Genomic DNA, 21,880 nt, shown 5'->3' with positions numbered 1-21,880 from the left:
TTCTAGCTGGCAGCAAAGTGGCGTAAAGCACCAGCCCAAAGGGGCCTCCTGTAGGGTCCCACAAAAAGCCACCTGCGTTGGAGCGGAGTCTGGAACCCACACACCATCTCTGGACTTCATTTTTACTTTTTTTTTTTTTTTTAAGATTATATTTATTTGTTTGACAGAGAGAGACACAGCGAGAGAGGGAACACAAGCAGGGGGAGCGGGAGAGGGAAAAGCAGACCAGGCCTGCCCCTCTGGGGCTCGGAGTTCATCGTCCCAGAGGTTCACTCCGAGCAGAACTTGAACGTAGTCTCCGCGGATACTTAGGAGGCAAAGGACTCGGGCCTCCGGAAAGCTGGCGGATCAAAGCCAGGCCACCCCGCCCAAACCCCCCTCTTGCACCCGCTCGGGGCTGGCCTCGCGCCGGCCCCTCCCCGCCCCTCTCGATTCCAGGAAGGGTCCGGGACGGAATCCACTGCCCTAGCAGCGCAGACCCCCGGGCTCCCGTCTCCCGTGGGTGCCGGGCCGGGAGGCAGGGGCCCGGGAGTATTGGTCCCTGGCCACCGCCGGGGCTCCCCGGGACCCCAGCGCCCCGGCTCCCGGCCGGTCTCCCCGCACGGAGCTCCGACGGTCTCACACCGGCAGATTTGAACCGAGGAGGCCGAGCGGCCGGGCGGGGGTTCGCAGCCGCCATTGGCTGCGGCGGCGCCGTGACTTCAGCGCGGAGGGCGCGGGCGGGAGGGCGCGGGAGGAGCCTGGAAGGGGAGTGTCCGGGAGGCTCACCGCCCAGAAAGCCGGAGAGCCAGAGGGAAACCGACGCCGGCGCTGACATGGGCCTCCAGCCCCGGTGCCGCTCGGAGCCCACGGAGGGGACAGCGCAGCCACGCCGGCCCGGCGTTCGTGGCCTTGGGGACCCAGGTAGGCGACAGCCGCCTGCGCCCTGCGAGGCCTGGGTGGGCTCGAGGCCCCCAGAGGGGCGGAGAGGATGGAAAACGCCTGGAGAGGAGGCCGAGGGGCGGGGAGGAGGGCCCAGGGACCCCCACTCCTGCGCCCGCCCCCGGGTGGAAGGGCTGGGCCGGGGCGCGTGCGGGGCGGCCCGGGTGCTTGGGACCCGGAGCCGAGCACCCCCTGTCCGAGCCGATCGGCCTTTGGGGAGGAGGGGCGGCGAGAGCCGGGGAAGCCGCGCTCCGCCTCGATTTCCTTTCCCCAGACTGGGATTCGGCGTCCGGCCCAGGGCGCTGCTGGGGCGGGGGGACGGGGGTTCCCGGCTTTAAAGGTCCGTCCGCGTGCGTGGGGCGTGTGTGCGGGAGTGGGGCGTGCGCCGGAGCCGGCAGGGGCACCACAATCGCCGCGCGCCGCCCGCCGTCTCCGCGAGGGGGGCGTGTGTGCGCCCGGAGTTCTCCGTGGATAAGAACCGAATTCTTCGCCTGTAGTGGCGGAGGCGTGCACACACGCGCTCGCTCTCGTACACACACTGCAGCACACGCCACCCAGTGTCCCCGGGCCGGGGAGGAAAGAGGGAAGGAGCTGCCTGGAAGGGACCGGCCGGGAAAACAAACATTGCTCCCCCAACCCCCGCCGGGCTCCCGCCCCGCCCGCCGCCTCGGAAGACCTGGAGGCCGCGGCGGGGGAGGCCCGGGCGGGAGAGGCCGCGGCGCCTCCGGGCGGGGTGGGGCGCAGCCGAGCCGGCGGCCCCGCGAAGGGGCTACGCGCGGGGTGCGCCCGGGGCCAAGCGCTACTGGCGGGGCCCGCGGCCGCGAGCGCTTGGTTAATGATTTAATCACCCGCTTGGGGCGGTGGAGCCGCGGTCGCGGCCGTCGGTGGCTCCGCCCCCTCCCCGGAGCGCCCCCAACCGGGGGGTACAAAACTGTCCCTGTCGCGGGTGCGTACCCCGCCAGCTTCCCTGCGGGCTGGGCCGCCGCGGGTGAGTGCGGGATGGGGGGAGCCGGGCGGGAAGCGGGAGTCGGGGCTGGAGGGCTGTAGCTGGGCGGGTTCCTGGGAGAGGACTGAGCGGGAGCACTGTGAGGGTGTGTGTGAGCGTGTGTGTGTGTGTGTGTGTGTGCGCGCGGGCGCGCGGGCGCGCGCGGCTCGGGGGGAGGGGTGCTCTGCTAACTCAAACCAGATTCCTGGTGTTTCCCGTAGAGATACTGCAGCCCGGGCTTTGGAAGTTTTCTTTCTGTCCCTAGGAGAATGGAGGGGAAATACAATGCTTTCTCTTTGCTTGTCGCGCTTTGCAATCTGACTGGTTCCCAGGCCCTCCGCTGCGTCCACGGCGCCTATTCTTGGCCGGTGTGTATCGGAGCGGTTGAATGGGGAAAGGGTCCCCGACCCGCTGCAGCCTGCTGCTTCTCTCTAGAGGGTTTGTGGTGCTGGAGGGAGGCTCTCCCTCATCCTCACCCCCAGCGGCCATCTGGACCAGGGAGAGCCTTCCCCCTGCAGCCAGCGTAAACAATGAGGGCCCCCGATGCAGGAGGGCCTCCTGTAATACAACTTCTTGGAACAGTCTGGGTTTCTAATAACTCCCCGCCGCCTCCGCCCCCTTTCCGAGGCTGGGGTGGAGGAGGGGACCACCAGCAGGACGGACTGAATTTTAAGAGAACAAAGAACAGGGCACAAAGGAAGGGGAAGCCGAGCTGTGGGTTTTCCCCAGAAATGGGGAGTTTGCTGGCCCAAGGCTGGGCCCATCCAGGCCTCTAGGTGGCTCCCAGGCTCCCGGAGCCCTAATGGGGCATTCTCTGGAGTCTTGGGAGGCTCCCTGCCTGTGAGGTAGCTAGGACCCACCAGTGTGGGGTGCCATGTGGTCTCCCGTTTTCACCAGTTGGCCTGTGGGAGCTGCCCATGTGGCCGACTGATGAGGGTGTTTATCTCCTCCAAGGGTGGACTTCGCCCCTCTCCTCCTTGAGCACAGCTGCTGCTTCCCACGACGGGGGCTTCCGTGAACCTAGGGGAGATAGCCCAGTGGGTTCTGGTCTTCCCCCGGGGTCCTGGCGACCCACACGGGGACTGGGAGCGGGCTGGTGTGAACGGGTGTGTCTGTTCCCAAGAGGTGGCAGTTTGGGGTGAATCCCAGCCCTTCTGATGTCTCTCTCCCTGAGCTCACAGACCCCCTGCTCGTTGTCCAGCCAGGGTTCATATAAAACCCTTCGCTCAGGCCTCCGCTTGGAACATTCTTTCCGTTACCTGGGGTTTCTGCCATTTTTTCTCTTGACCCCTCTTTTTCGCTTTCATTGCTGTCTTACACATGCCCGCCCACCAGTGCTCATCCCAGTTGGGTGTGCGGACCCAAATTGACTTCTGTTCTCCTCCCCTTAGAGACTGACTGTCCAGCCCTCCTAGGACTGGAGTCCACAGAGTCCTAAGCGAAGGAGAGTCTTATTTACAAAATGGTCTGGCTCTCCCACCCCCACGCCCGGCAGACGTTGACCCGGGAGAGGACTCCTAGACTCTTCTTGACAAGTCGGGCGCTTTCCCGGAAGGGCCCCAGATTGGCTCTGGTTCAAGGATTCCAGCCCCCTCCACCTTTGGAGCGGCTGATTGATTTCAGGGGCTGGGACAGGCTGTGTCCAGGTGTGGCAGGCAAGGTGTTTGATATTGGCCAGGCTCGCCTGTCAGCTTTCTCTTTCTCCCTCTCCCCCCTCCCCCACTCTCCCACCCAGTCTTTCTTCCCTTATCTGGTTTGGGTTGGTGGGAGTGGAGAGCCAACGACTCCTGCTGGGCAGCGTCTCCAGCTTCCTTTGCTGGACGTTCCGTGGTCTCAGAGGAGCTTGGCCCTAGGTGGGGAGGGAGGAGTCTGTCGCTTGGAGGAACAGGATCTGGGTTGATGCCAGAGATAAGGCCTGGGGGCGGAGGGATGGGGCTTACGCAATCTTGCCCTGGGAGCTGAGAGAGGGCTGACCCAAGCTTAGGTCTTCTGACCTCCGTCCTGGAGGCTTTTCCTCAACCTTGGGAAAAGGAACCAAACTCTGGAGCCAGCCGGCAGAGTCGTGAAGGCCTGCTCTGGAGAGGACTTCTGGGGTGCTCAGGGGAGGACAGACCCGTGCCAGCCTTCTCTAGACAGGGAGGTGGATGGTGGCGCCCGGAGGGACTGGTGCGGGGCTGGATGTGGCCCTTGTCTGTTCGCGGTGCGTGGCAAAGGAAGTTGAAGCTATTAGTTTCCCACATTCCCACTCAGCATGTCCCCAAAGCTCGGGTTTAAAATACGCTGCTTGTGGAGCCTTGGGCTCCCTTCCAGAAACGTACATCAGAGTCTCCCCCAGGCACCGCCAACTTGCAGCTTGGGGCTCTGTGCCAGGGTGGCAATCCCTGGCATCCAGACCCCTCCACCTTCTCCAGGAACGGGGGCGCCGGAAGTCTCCACTCAGGCTCCCAGGCTGAGGAATGGGCTCCCTTTTGGGTCCGGCAAGGGCAGTGTGGGGCACGTTCACGGAGGCAGGCTTAGGGAGCGGCGGGGAGGGGGGCGGGGGAGGGGCCACATCTGCAAGACAGCGGTGTCAGGCAAGAAACATCCCTGAGTGTGTACTTAGGAATAGCCTCTCTTGCTCACCGCTGTTGGCTCAGGCTACCGTCTTCTGCCCTGGCCATGGGGGGCCAGGGGACCTGGGAGAGCCTCCAGGTTCTCCGGACACCAGTGTCTATGCCGTTCTTGCGGTGACTGAAGGTGAACTGCCGACCCCAGCTTCCGATCTTCCCGGGGTGACCGTGAAGCCAGGCTCTGCGCTCCAGCTTCTGCTCCTTGCCCCTCCTTCGTACCCTCAGACCCACTCCCTGCAACCCTTCTTTATTCCTTACGGTGTTGCCCTTGACCCTGAAGCATCAAAAGAGGACTAGTGCCCTTGGCCCCGGAGGACACAAAAGGAGCCTCTCTGGGCTCCACTGCAGCCTCTATGCCTCTGTTGAGAGCTGGATTAGGTCCTATGGACCAAGCAGTGTTTTATTGGGGGGAGGGGTGGAGAGTGTGGAGGGTTTGCGCCTTATCAGTTGCTGGTAGCCCCCAGAGCGCCCCCAGATTCCTGAGTTATCCAGCCCTCATCCTAGAGAGGAAGGGCAGGGAGCTATTTTATCCCACCTTTGTCTCATCCCTCCCCACCCCCCATCAAGCTGAAATCAGAAAGAGTGTTAAGTCCTGTCTGAGAAGCCAGGCTCTTCCCTCCCGCATCACGAGAGATCAGGAAGGTGGAAGTCAGATGGGCACGGAAACCAGGTCTCAGGTTGCTGGATCTGCGGCTGGGGGGGTGACCAGAGTCCCCCGCCCCGGGCCTCAGAAGCTTGGAGTTTCCCTCCCCCTGCAATGCCTCATCCTGGGGACCCTCCAAGGACTTTGAAAAGGGTCAGCCCTGGAGCCTTTTGGATGGGGTATTGTCAGGTGACACTGAGGTAGGTGTCCCAGGTTCATCACGTGTCCTCCTGAACTTGGCCAGAGCGTCGGTCACTGGGGGTGCTGGAATTTTCCTCCTGCCTCTCCAGATACAGACACGGGGTATGCACTGAGAGCGAGAGAGAGCAGGACACAGCACCTCTGCAGCACATAGGTGAACGATCACCTGCTCGTGGTGATGCTGGGACGTCCGTGCTGTCATCGATCACTTGGAAAGCTGGAAGCTAGTGCGGAGCAGGTGCCCCTTGTGGCCAGGCCAGGAGGCACCTGGCTCCGGGGTCCATGCTCTTTGCCTCGACCCCGCACGCACCCCAGCAAGGCCAAGACCCATTCACTGCCTGCTCTGGAGCGACTGTAGATCCATTTGCCCCCTCCGAGAGCCGGGAGTGTCCTCTCCATCGTCCCCACTCCTCCGCGGAGCACTACACCCCGGAGAAGGGAAGTGAAACCGAACAGGGCTTGGCAGATCTGATTTCAAGCCCAGCCGCGTTCTTTCCGAGGCAGGAGCTCTGGGCAGGAGGGAGGAGCAAGGGGGCCCCTCCCAGATGAGGGAGACTTGCCTGCCCTGCGCTGGGGCTGCTGATCCGGAGCCCCCCACCACCACCCCGGGCACCTCTTCCTCTCTCCCAGCTCCTCCCTCTGTGATTGCAACCTGGTGCTTGTATCCGTCCGTCTGTCCGGGGACAGGCTGGGGGAAACACGTCTCCAGGGCGAGCGCCTCAACTAGCGGAGTTGCCGAACGCCCTTGAGTCACTGGCTCTTCATTTGACTCCCTTGTAGCTTCCTGTCCCCCCACCTCCCCCAAGGGGTCACGGGTCATGCCTTCTCTTTTTTTCCAGGGCTGTTTTAGCTCCCAAGTGGTGAGGAGGCTTTCTCCTTCCCGCTGCCTTCCCTGCCTTCCTGCCCTGGCCCAGAGCGCACAGTTCAGGGATTAGGAGGGAGGTGGATACAGAGATAAAGGTGAGGGAGCTGGAGGGGAGAGTGGCCTGTTCCCAGCCCTGCAGGAGCAGGGCAAGGCTGCTGGTGGCTGGCTGTGGTCTGTGTTTCCCAGGATTTATCTGTACTTTTCCCTGGAGTGGCGTGCCCAGACTAGAGACATTTTAACCTGAAATGCCGTGTCGCACGATGTATCCTGGGCCACCTGGGTGGCTCGGGTGGTTAAGCGTCTGTCTTTGGCTCAGGTCATGATCTCTTGGTCCTGGGATCGAACCCCATGTCGGTCTCCTGGCTCAGTGTGGAGTCTGCTTCTCCCTCTCCTTCCTCGTCTCCCTCCTGCTCGTGATCTCTCTCTCTCTGTCAAATGAATAAATACGTTTTTTTAAAAATGCATATCCTGCGGGTGTTCGTGCATCCAGAACCTTCAGGGGTCCCAGCATGGCTTCTGACCCACCCTGGTGCCCCTTCTGGTGGAGGGGGGAAAGCCCAGGGTTCAGAATCAGGCAGATCTCAAGACCCTTCTCTCTGCTCTGTCCCTAGCAAGTGTGTGTGGCTTGGCGACTCAAGGCAGTCTCTTAGCCTCAGTTTTCTTATCTGCAAGATGGGGTGATGATAACTCAGTGGGATTGTGGGGAAGAAAACAGGATGGTGTTCTTACTCTTATTTATTATTATTTTTAAAGGCAGTGTATAGTCAGGATAACGCAGCTGCTTGGTGCAGAATGAAAGCTCAGGGAATATGATTTCCGTTTCTCCTGTTTGCAGTGACCCGTGGTCCAGGAAGGGCCTGTCCACCTGAGATCCATAGGTCCGGGCTGGGATATCCCTGCCCAGCGTGGCTTCCTAGGCACTGGCCTGAGAGCCGCCACAGCCCACTCTGAGAAATGTTATTCCACAGTTCCCTTGATGACAAGTCACCGTCTGAGCGAGGTAGGACAGCTGCTTCTATGTTTTCCAGCCATTAAAGGGTAAATTAAGCTATAGCGCATCTTCCCTACTACAGCTGAGCCTGGCTAAGTTACTGGCTTCATTTGCTCATAAACTGTAAGAACTGTAAGCTCTCTGAAATGAACAGGAATGTCTCTGAATCCAGTGGTGAGCATCACGGTTAGCAGAGATCCTTCTAGAACAGCACTGCTCGTGGAGTACCATGCTAGCCACATAGGTAGCCTTCCGTCCTCTGATAGTCACATTTTAAAAAGACCGATGAGATTAATTTTAATGTTTTATTTAACATAGTACATATCCGAAAGATGGCCACTTCACCGCATAGTCATAAACGATGAGTGAGATGTTACGTATTTTATCGTAGAAACTCTTCAGAAATCCAGTGTGTATTTCACTCCTGTAGCACATCCTCACTTGGATGCTAAATTTCACAAATACTTAATCTGAATTTGAATCTCCTGAAGTTCAGGGTCGAAAAAGCAGATTCATTTACGCAAGTATGTTTTAAACATAGGTTTTCCAAAAACTGCATCTAGCATCAATTTTTAAGTTTAAGTATTTAAAATAAAGGATTGTGTGACCAGCGGTTACTCTGTCGACTGCTGGAAGTTGAAAATATTACTGTCGAGTGCCAAGAACAGGTGCTCCGTGTCAGCGGTGTTATTCGATGTTACTTTGGCAATTGTAGCAGATGTAATAAGATAAGAATAAAGAATGGAGGAGACAGAATTATTACTAGTTGCAGATGATGGGCTTGTCTAGTTGCAGGGCCCAAAAGGTCCAACCCTAACGTTGATTCCCGTGTGTGCTAGACAGTCCAAGTTTAGTAGGGTGGACATTAAATATGTATAAATCAAGATTGTAGCTTCCCCATTTACCAGCTATGACAGTCAGAACCTATAGCTATGGAAAAGCAGCAGGAGGCAGAACCCACTTAGAACAAAAAGAGGGCATTAAATGACCCAGAATAAACATGACCAGGACCTTGTACGACTTATAGGAAGAAAACCCACCACATTTCATGGAGGGTACCCAGAAGACTTGAGTCGATGGCCCGAAGATTTGATGTGGCGATCAAGTCTGTTCTTCTGCAAGTTAATTTCTTATTTCTTTTCATTCCAACATAATCCCACCAGGATTTCTTTAGGGATTTATGTTTTTAAAGTCCATCCGGAAGAGTAACAACATTAGAAAAAAACAAGAACATTAAAAAAAAAATTAAGTAGGGATGTTACCCTACTAGATGCTCAAACACATTTTACAGAGGGGCAGTGTAGACCTGGTTTAGGAATCAGCAGACCTGTGAACATGAAGGAGAGTCTGGAAATACAGTTGTGAGTGGGAGGTATCTGTATATACAGAATTTTCCTATCCGATGAAGGTAACATTTAATGCTTTACCCACATTTTACAACAGTACTATATGGAATCAGTAACTCACATTACTGTTATATTTTAAATTGTTTTTCTATTTTAAACAACCCACAGTCGTCTTTACTTTGCTGCCTGTCCTCCTAGTATTTTTCTGTAGTTGTTCATTCTTACGTTACCTGGTGACTTTAGAGGAAGGAAATATTTTCATACTCTTAGAAGTGGGGAAGGTCTTTGCTGCCTATAGCAAAAGCCGCAAACAATGAAACAGATTTGGCTATGTAAAAATTAATAAGCAGTCTGGAAAAGAAAACAAAATCATCCAGTGTAAACAGGTATATGATAAATTTGCAGAAATATTTGCCAAATATGATGGTAAGAAATGGAATTGCTGTAATACTTTAAAAAGTCCTACAAATCCATTGGAAAAGGTAAAGCCCCTTCCCCCAGAAAAATGGGCAAACGATTTCAACAAGCCATTCCCAAGAGAAAGGATACAGAGGCCAATGATAACAGGTTTTAAATGCGCACCCTCCTTAATAGTGAAAGAAGTACAAATTACAAGTTTGCAAGTGTGCTGGTTACCGTTTGTTTTTTTGTTTTGTTTTTTATTTTATTATTTATTTGACAGAGACATCACAGGTAGGCAGAGAGGCGGCAGAGAGAGAGGGGGAAGCAGGCTCCCTGCTGAGCAGAGAGCCGGATGCGGGGCTGGATCCCAGGACCCTGAGACCATGACCTGAGCCAGCGTTAGAGGCTTAACCCACTGAGCCACCCAGGCGCCCCTTGTTTTTGTTTCTAACTAAAGAAGGTGTAATACCTAGTACTGGACACCATCGTCCTGTGCTGGTAGAACTGTAACTTTGGTAGAACCTTCCGGAAAACAAGTTAACAGTAAGAAACAAAAGTTACTTAACTCGCTTATATGTATCCTCTGGAATAAGGACTTGTGCCAGCTTAGCTAGGAAGGATTTTTGTTACAGAGTTCAGACAAAATGGAAATAACCTGGCATTCCTTTGTGGCCCACTGGGTATATAATTCAGGAATTTAGTACTTAATTTAAAATAACTTAAAGTTTGTTAACGTGTAAATATTTTCACCCAAATGTAAACAGTGGGTCTCTATTTATCTAACTGCCCCGCAAGGTTCTGCAAGTTTCATATATCATTTCCACTTTTAATAACTACATTTTAAAAAGTAAGAAGAGATAAGTGAGATTAACATATTAGCCCAGTACATTCAAAGTATTATTTTTTTTTTGAGGCAGTGGGGGGATGGTGCAGGGCAGGCAGAGACAGAGGGAGTGGGGAGAGGGAGAAAGAGAATCCCAAGCAGGCTCCACACCCCAGCACAGAGCCCAGTATGGGACTCGAGCCCACAACCCTGAGATCATGACCTGAGCCAAAATCAAGGCTCTCAACCAACCAAACCACCCAGGTACCCCAAAATGTTAATCATCTTAACTTGTAATCAATAGCAAAATATAATGAGCTGTTTTATATTTTTTTTTTCATTCCGAATCTTTGAAGTCCTGTTGTATTATTCACCCTTTAGCACACGTCCATTTGGACTCCCCATATTTCAGATGCTCTGTAGCCACGTAAGGCTGGTGCTGTCCCGTTGGACAGTGTAGCTATAAATTATTTAATAACCCCTAGAGAGGCAGCAGAAGGCAGAAGTCACGGAGAAGGCGTGGTGCAGAGTATGTGGAGTGAGCCCTGCTCTGGCAAGAGCCTGGTGTCCTGAGGAGCTGGGCCGGGCTCACCCTGCTCCCCACTCCCCCAGCAGGGATCCCCGGGGGGAGGCAGGTATTGGAACCAGGCCTCGTTCACTTTCACTTTCTTCCAGGAAGCAGGGAGTATCCAGCTCCAGGAAATGGGATCTGCCCAAGCGTGGCTGGGCGGTGGTACCCTTGGGTCCGTGAGCCTGGTCAAGGCTCTGGTCTTCCTTCTTGGCAGCTGGAAGGCCCATGAAATACAAGATGGGGCCTAGAGTAGGGCAGGCCTGAGAAATGGTGGAGGCAGGGCCTCGTGCTGAGCCCACTCCTAAATGTGCCAGGGGAGCCCTACTCCAGTGTGGTCCTCCCCACCCCCAACGTCTCCCCTCCCAGGGAATCCGAACGTGGGGAGGTTGCTCCGAGCAGGAGGCTGAAATGAGATCCTGAGTAAGGAAGAGCCCATTTGAGCCATCCCTGAGAGCAGATCTCTGATGGGAAACCCATCCAAGAGAGTCCTGGTTCCAGGGGTCTTCCAAGAACCAGCCTCCCCAGTGCCATCCCACCCCCATTCTGAATGGGCCAGGAGGCCTCATCTCATTCAGAAAACCGTGTGTCCGAGGTCGGCCAGAAGTGGGCTCAAGTCACCATTTAGTAGCTGTGAGAGTGATCTCTGTGGGGTGAGGCTCACGCCATTTGAGCCTCAGTTTCCCTTTCTGTAAAATGGGGGCAATCTTGACACCGTCCTTGCAGGGAGAGGGGCGTGAGCTTCCCCTTTCCTAGCACGACGCCTGGCAGACGCCTGCCACGTGGCAGACACCGGTAAATGATCCTATCGCTCTGTCCGCACAAGACATGGTGGTTGGCTAGTTGTGGGAGCACTGTGAGTGCTGGTGGTCCTGTGGGACCCCAGCTTTTTTCTCTGCTCCCTCGCCAGCCTCCCGATGAGCTGAGCTGGGGCTGTAGAAGCAGCAGAGGCAGAACCTGCCCAGGGCATCTTGGCTAGGATCCCGCTGTGGGATCACTCACGTGGGAGGCTGGCCTCCTACTTGGAGCTTTAGTGGCACTGGAAATTGGCCAGTCTCCGGTGATGGTGTGGAGGGGATGATCGTTCTCTTTCTTCTCCTGCTCAGTCGAAGAGGCTCAAGCCTCAGGAAGCAGCTGTTGGGGAGCGAGTTCTTTCGGGGGAGTCCTAATCTCCGTGCCTCCCCTTGGTTCAGGTTGCTGTAGATTTGCCCCCTTCCTCCTCCCACAGGACTTGGAATAAAATGCATCCTTCCAGCTTGGGGGCAGGGAGGGAGGGACAACAGACATCCATGGTGGGGGGACATACTGGCGCAAAGAGAGCGAACCCAAGACCCCAAGCTCAGGGCCTTGTACTGAGCCTGAGAACCAGCCCCTTTTGAGATGGTGTTGAAATGAACATCTTTCCCTTAAGCCTTTGATGCTTCGGGATATTATTATTATTACTGGTGTTGTTATGAAAACAGCATTACCACATTAAAGGAAACAAACAAAATGCCTGTGTCCTGTCGAGCTTGACGTAACTCTTTAAGCCTCTGTTGGTGTAGGCTTGGATCACTCTGTGTAGACCAGTGTAAACCCTGCCTGTTTCTCCCCCCTCCCACGTGATGGCCCGTGGTCACCAGTGGCCCATGTGGCAGCCCGGTCTTCGTGAGCTCCCTCCTCCCTCCTTCTCATGGCTGCGTCAGTCCGTTAACAGCCAGTTCCTTATTCTGGGCTGTTAGGTGGTTTCCGGCCTTTCAAGATTATAAAGAAGGTTTCTGTGCATATCTGGGTATGTGGCTTTTCCCCCTGCTTTTTGAAATCGTTCCATAGGGTAGGGATCCCATTGGAGAAGTGGCTAAATCATACTCATTTTCAAGCCGTTATTTAGGGAAACCACGGTAGTGGCCAGAGTCCTGGTGTGGGGACAAAGGCTTGGCTCCCGTCCATGACCTCGGCGAGTCCCTTAATGTGGCTTCAGCATCTCTGAGAGAGTGGTTGCTACATTCCCAGGATCTTTAGGAGATACTTGACACAGAAACGCAGGTGGTACAGTGGGGGGTCACGAAAGACCATGTTCCCATCCTGGGCTTTTTTTTTTTTTAAAGACTGTGCTTCTTAATCTCCTGGTGCTGATAGCACGCTTTCAAATCCGAGGGCTTTTGCAGGGCACGGGAAGGAAGTAAAAGATTCCAAATAGTACCAAAGTCAGCTAAAAGGATACCGCAGCCCCCATGGAGGATCCTCCCGCCCGCCCTTTGTAACAGTGTGGATCGAAGTGTCCACAGCTCGCTCCCATTCACGGCAGCCCTTGTCCCATGGCTAGAGGGAAGCTCTCTCTGGCCTTTGGCTGGCACGTCTTATCTTGTCAGGCTAAGGCTGCCAAGTGTTCTAGAAAGCACCGACTCTCTCTCTGGCCACACAAGCCAGAGCCCGTAACCTCTTCTGGGGGCCAGTGGCCCGCGTCTCCCTGAGCTGCTCGCACGAGCCCTTCTCTGCGTGGCTCCAGAGGGCAGTCGCCGTGTAGCAGGTGCCTCCCCACCCCATTCTGGCCAGATGCACCTCTCCCTGGTGGTGGCATGTCAGTTGCATACCCGGCAGAATGGTCTGTAGCCCACCGGGTGAGACCTGGCACCGCAGAAGGCCTGTGGCGCTTGGCATGGGGCCTGGAAGGCCTGGAGTCCCCTTTGATTCTGCCTTTTCTCTCTTCCCCTCCTTCTGGCCCTCAGCAGTTCCTGGCGTCGCTACCTCCAGAACGTGCCCTGAACGCACCCCCCTCTGTCCACCTCCTCACCATGTCCGGCTCCTGGCCCCCATTCTCTTTGCCCGGGGGCCCTGCTTGCCCTCCATGCCTGCAGAGCCAGCTGTCATGGAAAGCTCCAGACGCACCAATCGGATGACTCGGGAACTACCTGTTGGTTTCCCTTCATACCTAGAACGCCATCCGAACTCCTGCCGGGCCCATGGGTCCCGGCCGCCGGGTTTTCATTCTGTTCCTCGAACTCCACCAGCTTCTTCCCACTTCTGGGTGTTTGCAGGGGCTGTTCTGTCGCCGCCGGGTGGCCCTTGACCTGCCTGGGCACCAAGGACCTGGGCACCAAGGACTGCGAGAGACCGTCTCAGTTGGGTCTGTAGGGCCCTGTTCCCCGACCACCCGCATTCACAGTACACACGTGCCCCAGGAAGGCCGGGGGCTTATCCAGCTTGTGATTCTCACTGCCCTTCTGCCTTCAGGGCCTAAAAGAGTATGGGAAACGGGCGGGTATACAGGAAGTCGATGAATGAATGAATGAATGAATGAATGGATGAATGAAGCCTCCTGTAGCCATTCCCAGCCATGACAGGTCATCCTTGACCATATACCCCCTTCTGTTCAGGCATGTTGCTCAGGGCTGGCCCCGGATGGGCATTAGGACAGCACGGCGGAGCCAGTGGAGGGACAGCCACCCGGGGTTGATGTGGTGGGCGGTGAAGCGTGTGTCCTCTGAGGTAGGGTGGCCCGCAGGACAGCTGCAGAAGTGGGGAGCTTGCCCTGTGGCTGCCGGAGAGCTTAGTTCTATCTCCTGCCTTGGTCGGGCTGCCAGCCGCTGGCCACTGCCTGGTTGGCTGGGAGCTGTGGATTTGTCTAGCCTGTCCTTCTGTCTGTCTAGCTGCTGCTGGACGGGCTGATCTGGGAGGCCGGTGCCAGGAAGGTTGGGGGAGGGGTCCAGGTGAGAGCCATCCTCTGGAGTCCCAGGAGCAAAACTGAGCTGCGGGCGTGGTCGGGTAAACCAACCAGGGGCCTAGCCTTCCACGGAGGGCTCCGTGCTCCTGCCCTAAAGGAATGTCCTGTGATTGGTGGGGTCAAGGGTAGGGGAGTCTAGTCCCATCAGAGGCTGGAGAGAGTGAGGGAGAGCCCCGAGTTCCTGCTCGGTTTTTCCTTTGCTGTGCCAGGAAAGTGGGATGTAGCTTCCGGGCTGGGGTGAGGGGTGCCCCGCCCTGGGCAGGCTGTGGGGAGTGGCCGCCCTGTCATCGGGCAGCCTATTTTAGCCACTTCCCCAGAGCTGAGTCATCTTACTTAGCAACGCCCCCTGCCAAAGACACAGCCAGCTCTCTCTGGCAGGATCCCCTTCCTGGTGGGCTCTTAGGCGCCCTGACCGGCCACCTGACCTGCCCGGCCACCTGCTGGTCCTTAATCTCAGTATTCCTCACCCCCACATTGTTCTGTGTTCAGAGCTTAGGGTTCTCACCAGCCCTGAAGCCTGGTGGGTCAGGTCTGAGCTCTAGGATTCCAGAGACCCAGACCTGGGCCAGACTCCAGGATTTCTTGCTGGGCAGCGGGACGGGTAGGTGACTCGTACAGACCCCAACTCTCAAGACTTTCTCACGCTGGGTATTGGAGATGCTTTGGTTTTTTATGAGCCAAAAACCCTCCTTCCCACCCCCAGAGAGTTGAGACCACAAGCAGAAGATAGCATTGGCCAGACTTTCGCTTTCTTTCTGGGGTGTAGGGCCGAGCCAGGTGCTGGGGCTCAGGGGGCTGACCTGGGGGTGTCCCTCCTGGCCTCTCTCACCTGTACTCCTGTTTTTACCCGCCAGGATAGAAGTGGGGGCTGATGGGACCCTCCTGTCCCATAGTCACGATGGCCAAGAGTACCAGGCCCCTATGAGCGGCCACAGAGCTCTTTACCAGGTCTGCTGAGGCCCTGGCTGCTGGGTCCTGTGGGTCGCCTTTCTCTTTGAAAAGAGAGGAGCACTTCAGATGGGAAACTACGGCGCTGGCTGCTCACTGGGTCTGGGGATTCCTGCCATGGCCTTGAAACCCTTCCCGCAACTCTGCAAGTTCATGCCTGTGTTCCCATGATTCTAGCCCTTCATGTCCCCTGCCCTGCCTCTCCTCTTTTTGTGTGTGTGTACGTGGTAAATAGCAGAAGCTTTAATTTCATAACTGTGTTCAGAACCTGGGGCTGTTTGCGCCCCCCGCCCCGGGGGACATTTGGAAGCCTGGAGATGCTGGAGACATTTGAGGAAGCAGCCAGACTCCTCCTCTCTCTGGGCTCCCCTGCCCCGGAAGCAAAGGTTGGCCTGAGAGCCCATGGCTGGCTCAGAGGGTTACATAGGGTGCCCTCTTCTGAGCAGTGGCGAGGGGATGACCCTGAGGCCAGTACTTTCCATGAGTTTAAGAGTCAGCAGACTATGGCCCACGGGCCAGATCTAGCCCACAGCTTGTTTTTATATATAAAGTTTTATGGGGACACAGCCATATACTTTGTTTACATACAGTCTGTTGCTGCTTTCTTGCTATAAAGACAGTATCTTCTGCGAAGCCAAAAATCTCGAATCTCTGACCCTTTATAAAAAACGTTTGCCAGTTGGTCTAGCTGACGCATGTCTAATTGTTTAGAGGTTAGATCCCAGGACGTGGGCTGGAGGGACGGTTCAGGTTAGGGGTGAGGGAAGCTAACTTGCCTGAGGGTTTGGTGGGGAGAAAGAGGAACAAGAGGAGGGAGAGCTGACCAGCCAGAGTGGGTCATCTCAAGGCCATCCAGGAAAGTCCTTCCTTGGCTTGGAGCCCAGCCCAGGTCACCTGTGTGGCAGGTCTGCCCTGGTGCCTGGCTCCCGCCACACGTCCTACAGGACTTCGTTTACTGGAGTGACAAGGCGTAGGACTGCCCGGGGCTGGCACGGGATTGGGAGGGGTGGGACTTGCTTGGGTGAGGGAGCCATCAGACTGGGCGTCAGCAGCTGGACCAGGAGCGAGGACACTGGGGAAGGGGGCGGTTGGAGGACAGAGAGTCCGGCCGGGAACCCCGGAGGGGTCTGTAGGCAGGATGGAGGTGTTGCCTTTCAGTGGGTCCACTCGATGGGCTTCAGTGGTGAGCAGGTCCATCAGACCCTCTCTGGAAGCTCGTGTCCAGTGGGCAGGTTACAGCCCGGTGGGCGGGAATAGAATGAGGGAGTGGTGCCTGTGGGAGCGGGCACGTCCAGAGTGCTGGGAGGCCAGAAGGGGTGGCCGAGAAGGCGTTTCCCAGAAGTGACGTGTCGGCTGAGCTCCGAAGGATGTTGGGTGTGAGGCAGGTGACAGGGTATTCTACCAGGGACCTGCGTTTGTCCAGTCCTGGAGTCCAGGAGGCAGCCGCCCAGGGGCAGGGGGCACAGGGCAGAGGTAGGGGGCAGCAAGGAATGGCATTGAGGAGAGAGGGAGGCCAGGACTAGTGGCCAGATCCAGGGGTCTGCGCTGGGGAGTCCTGAAGGGGTTTTTGTTTTAGATAAAAGGTGACGAATGGTCTGGAGAGGGGCAGAAGGGGAAAAATGGGCATCTGCCGGGCTGGTGTCAGGGGTCAGGTGGGATGTAGGGGGCAGCCTTGGGGATGAGGAAACCGGTGGGGTACCTACAGGTTGTCCTTTGCAGTGGGAAGGGTAGGGCTGCCATGAAGGTAGAGTTGAGAACTGTTGGTAAGACTGGGGGGCAACACCCCATCTCCCCACCCTTCTCATCCCTACACTACCGGCTTTAGCATTTGGAGCCGGTCGCACTGGAGGACAAGGGGACCGTTTGGCTCCAACACAGGACCTCATTTTGGTGCTTGCCAGGAGCTATGTGGGTGGTTCCTCGAGCTTTCGGATAGCCCAGCCTCTGCTGGGGTCCCCCCTGCTGCTCTTCTGTTCAGACCCCCGCCTGGGTCTGTGGATCTCGGGGGCCAATCATCTGGACCCTGTCCGCCCCCCACCCCGATGGTTAAAGAAATCAGGGGCAGTTCTCTTCATCCCCAAGAGGCACAGAGTGAGTCTTCGGCAAAGAGCTTGACCCCACAGTGGAGAGGTCGCAGGCAGGATCCTCATTTATGGGACACCCAGCAAGGACTGGGAGGCTGGGGAGCTGGTACTGTGGGTCCCAGCAGCCCCACCCCAGTTCTGAATCAGAAAGCGAGCCTGACCGCCCACACGTGGGGAGGTGTGTCCGGCAGCGTCTCTCTGGGGCCCGTCCTGTCGGCTCCCTCCTCTGAGGACTGTGACTCAGGTTGAAGTGTCCCCTGACTGCAGGGATTGAGGTCAGACAGCAGGAAGGACTTACAGCGTGTGTCCAGCCTTGGACTGCCATGAGGACTCGCCTGTGTACCTCCATCTCCTCCAGTGCGGTCGCGTTCACTCTGGCGGCATCCTGGCTGGGGGGGAGACGTCGTTCTCGTGGGTTCAAGGGGAGTATGTCTGACCTCCACCCGGCGTTGTAAAAAGCGCTCCCCTGACCCGAGTGCCTGGGCAGGGCTAGGGGAGGAAAGGCAGGGTTGAGCTGCCCATTGCTTATTTCACAGTAGTTGGTTTTGGTGGGAGGGCTGAGGTTTGAGCAGCACCCCTCGGGGCCATTGGGCTGCGGTGCTGTGCGGCCAGTGGGGGTTAACCCTTTGTCTGCTGTTCTCTCCTTGCAGCCCTATGATCTCCTCCTCGTCACCCCCTCTACCCACCAGACTTCAGATCTGACCCCCCAGCCGCCTGCCGTGCCCCCGGGAGTTCCCCCGTCATCCCCCGAGCAAGATGCCTATCCTCAAGCAGCTCGTATCCAGCTCCGTGCACTCCAAGCGCCGCTCCCGCGTGGACCTCACAGCCGAGATGATCAGCGCCCCCCTGGGCGACTTCCGGCACACCATGCATGTGGGCCGGGCCGGGGACGCCTTTGGGGACACCTCCTTCCTCAACAGCAAGGCCGGCGAGCTGGACGGTGAGTCCCTGGACGAGCAGGCCTCCTCCTCGTCCTCCAAACGCAGCCTCCTGTCCCGGAAGTTCCGGGGCAGCAAGCGGTCACAGTCAGTGACCAGGGGGGACCGGGAGCAGAGGGACATGCTGGGCTCCCTGCGGGACTCGGCTCTGTTCGTCAAGAACGCCATGTCCCTGCCCCAGCTGAACGAGAAGGAGGCGGCCGAGAAGGGCTCTGGCAAGCTGCCCAAGAGCCTGTCGTCCAGCCCCGTGAAGAAGGCGAGCGCCGGGGAGGGCGGCCAGGAGGAGGTGGGCGAGGGGGAGCTTGGGCCCCGGCGGAACGGGGCGGCCGCCCCCCACTCCCCGGACCCCCTCCTGGACGAGCAGGCCTTCGGGGACCTGACAGAGCTGCCCATCGTGCCCAAGGCTGGCTTGGGGCTCAAGCACGCCGAGTCCATCATGTCCTTCCACATTGACCTGGGACCCTCCATGCTGGGCGACGTCCTCAGCATCATGGACAAGGAGGAGTGGGAACCAGAGGAGGAGGATGGCCGTTACCATGACAACGGGGATGCAGCACCACACAGCACCCTGCAGGCTCCCCCGAGGGTGGCGGCAGCGGCAGCAGCGGGCCCTCCAAGGGCCAGGCAGGAGGGCGCGGCCGGCCCGGACCTGCCCCCGGACGAGGGGTGGGCAGCGGCCCCCAGCCCGGGCTCGGCCCGCAGCGAAGGCAGCCACACCACGCGGGACAGCAGCTCCCTGTCCAGCTGCACCTCGGGCGTCCTGGACGAGCGCAGCCCAGTCCCCCGGGGCCCCGACAGGGCCCGGGCCCTGCTGTCCCGGCAGCCCGACAAGGAGTTCTCCTTCATGGACGAGGAGGAGGATGAGGAGATCCGAGTGTGAGGGGCTCCCGGCCTCCCTGCCCCCAGGCCACCACCCCCATTCCCTGCCCCGTCCCCCGTGCAGGGCAGCCAAGAGCCCGGCTTCGGCCACAGACCCTGGACCTCCCGGACGAAGGCGCTGGCGGGGGCCACAGGGACCTGGCCGGGGCCGCAGGGAGCACCCAGCCCTCCTGAGCACTGTGGGACAGGCGGGGGCTGGCAGAAGGAACCGGCTGTCCCTTTCCTCTCCTGGCGTTCCTCCTGTGACTGGTGGCTTGTGGCAGGAGGAAAGGTGGTCCCAGGCCCCCAGCCCCTCCTCCGTCCCTCATCCCCGGCTCATGCACCACAAGCCTGGAGCCCCTCGTTGCAAAGCCGGACCAAATGTGTGCACTAAACGCAGCCCCTTCTAGGGGAAGAGAACAGGATGGGGAACGAAAGGAGGCCTCAGGCTTCTGAAATTTTCTAGAAGGGGCTCTTCCAGGAAGACACTAGAAATAGGTTGGGCACTGGCTTCAACATTGATTTGTTTGTTCTTCTTGTCATGTTTAAATCCTTCCAGAGTGGTATCTGGAACAGTGTTGTTAGTAGGTCTGCTGCCAGAAGGAGAATCAAATCCTTTTAGAAAACCTTTATACTAAGTGCTTCCAAACTTTATTTAGAACTTATGGGGCGGGTGTCCGCGCTTGTCTGTCCCTCCTCCTGCCCCATAGCTATTAACAGTTGAAGGCAACCAGTATAGAAAATTCCTGGAAAATGACTTTTTAAAAAATGATACATCATTCCTATGGAGGGATAAAAGCTTTTTTAACTGGATCCCCCCCCCCACACACACACACGCACACACTACTTCCCCTTCATTCAGGCCTTTGTGCCGGCAGAAACCCTCCCCCACTTTGGAGGGCCCTAAGGGTATATAGAGTTGCCAGATGTAGCAACAGAGCAAAACTAGAATGCTGAGGTAAATTAGAATGTCAGGCATACAAAGGAAAATTTTTTAGTATAAGTATGCCCCCTCTGTGTTTGATACATGCTTACGCTAAAGAAAAAGATGATTTGTTCCTTTGAAATTCAAATTTCACTCTGGTCCTCGGCACCCTGCCCCAGGGGATCCAGTGGGAGCTTGGGTGTACGGCCCAGGGTTAACCTGTGATTTTCAGGTCCTGGGAACAAGCTAACCCACCCTCTCCTGTCCCCTCCCAGCCAGTGTGGGGAGGGGGACAGACAGACGTACCACAGGACCCAGCCTGGGGCCAGCGGGCATAGCTGCTCTAGTCTCCCGTGTTTTGTCAGATCCTGATCCAGACACTAACTTAAATTCCTGATTCCCGGGCCCTGTCGGTGCTGTTTCCATTAGCGTGGCTCCCACTAGGGGAGGACTCAGAAGGGGCTGTGCGGCCCCCGCCAGCTACCCCTTGAAACCCATCCAGACTCAGCGGTCAGCTCCAGATTCTAAACTGTATATTTTTTTTCATGGTATTGTTAAAACAGTGAGGAAACATTAAAAAAAAAGAAAGCCCTTAGGCACACCAGGTGTCTGCCTCTGCTTCTGGGGAGAGCTGTTTCAGGATGTGGTGGGGGGGGTGGTGCAGACGGGGGTCCTGGGGCTGCCTGTGCTCCCACAACGCTCGGGGCCTGAGAGCGCTTCTCTTCCTGTTCTTTTGGGGTCCTCCCCTGCCCTGCTCCCCAGCCTCTGGAGACCTGCCTGGGTGGACTTGGGGGCTCGGGATTGTAGTGCCCCACCTGCCACTTCCCAGCTGGGGGCCCTTGGTCACTTAGTTACTTGGCTGCTGCTCTGTGACACAGGAATCCTGCTTCTCTTACAGGGCTAGGCTGCACACGGGGTCACTGTCATGGTGTTGGCAAAGTTACTTCTAAGCTGCCCCCGCCCGCCCAAGCTCCCAGGGGCCCAGATATGTGGGAGCGGTCACCACCGGGGCACAGTGGGCGCCGTGTCGGGGAAAGGGGTTGCCATCCCTTCTTTCCTGGCCTTCTGCTGCCTGGCCTGGAGAATGCCTTTCCAGGCAGCCCATTCTCTGTCCAGCCTCATGGCCTGCGAGGTGGGCTTGTGTCCCTGTTTTACGGAAGGAATGTGCTCGAGAGGCCATGTGGTTGTCTTCCCCGAGTCACAAAGTAGTAGAATCAGAACATCATGGACTTAGAGCCCTGTACCTCGAAGGTGCTCAAAGCTTCGTTCCTTCGGGAAGGGAGGTTGGGGAGTGAGTCTGTCCTGAGTGGGGACCTCATGAGCCCTCCGGCCTGCTGGCCCAGCTCCCACCTCACCGCCTTCCCTTGTCCACACCCACAGTCCCCTTGGTGTGGGCGTCTGAGAGTGTCAGCCGGGGCAGGGCCAGCAGCTTTGTGAGCCGAAGCCCCTCACACACCCTCTTTCCCACCTGGGGACTGGTGCGGCTGAGTTTCTGGAACCCTGCCCCTCGCCTCGAGCCACCCGAGAGATTGGGCTTGTGCTCATCCTCCCTGGGAAGCAATTAGAAGCATAATTAAAATGTCTCCCAGGTCCCTCTGCCCCTTCAGGGGCTCATTCCCAGCTAATGAGGGATGTGGCTAAGGGTGGGAGTTAGAAGCAGGGTGTGGTGCCCCCAAGTGGCGGGGGGAGACGCGGTGGGGTAGGGGGACAGGGTCGCTGGGGGCTGCATCAGCACAAGCCCACCCAGCTCTGGCCACCATTGGGGTATCTCCCCTCCATACCGCCACCCCCACCCCTGCCCTGCAGTGCTGGGCTCTCATGCTTCTTGGGCACATGTTGTTCTGTCCCATTACTGTGGTAAGGGCTGGGTGTCAGCCCTTAGGACCACCCTGTGCCTGGCACGGCCCTCTGTATTGGCCTCATTTATCCTCATGACCACTCAGGGAGGCCCAGACTGTTCTGTTACCCCATTCTACAGACGAGGACACTAAGGCAACTGGCCCCGCCCCACTGAGCTGGGAAATGGAGGAGCTGGGCACAGACCCAGGCACAGGCTCCAAAGCCCTTCCA

The 21,880-nt window shown here is 57.4% G+C and overlaps 1 protein-coding gene across 2 annotated transcripts; it reads left to right on the top strand.

The window, feature by feature from the left end:
• The first annotated feature begins 768 nt into the window (after window positions 1-768).
• CDC42EP4 (CDC42 effector protein 4) lies at window positions 769-20,411 on the top strand. Of its 2 annotated transcripts, none has more exons than XM_080826549.1 (2): window positions 769-903; window positions 17,740-20,411. In XM_080826549.1, the coding sequence occupies exon 2, from the start codon at window positions 17,846-17,848 to the stop codon at window positions 18,905-18,907; it is 1,062 nt and encodes a 353-aa protein (XP_080682675.1). In that variant the 5' UTR covers window positions 769-903; window positions 17,740-17,845; the 3' UTR covers window positions 18,908-20,411. The 2 variants fall into 2 exon arrangements, with proteins under 2 accessions (XP_080682675.1, XP_080682676.1); XM_080826550.1 differs by lacking the exon at window positions 769-903 and adding an exon at window positions 7,202-7,224.
• Window positions 20,412-21,880: the final 1,469 nt, after the last annotated feature.

The sequence above is a fragment of the Martes martes genome, assembly GCF_963455335.1.
Source record: "Martes martes genome assembly, chromosome: 16".
Taxonomy (NCBI): domain Eukaryota; kingdom Metazoa; phylum Chordata; class Mammalia; order Carnivora; family Mustelidae; genus Martes; species Martes martes.
Note: the sequence above shows the minus strand (reverse complement) of the source record. Positions and strands in the feature narration are given on the sequence as shown.

Bases quoted from the DNA above. Each gene is read 5' to 3' on its own strand.
- CDC42EP4 (XM_080826549.1), top strand. From the start codon at position 17,846: ATGCCTATCCTCAAGCAGCTCGTATCCAGCTCCGTGCACTCCAAGCGC.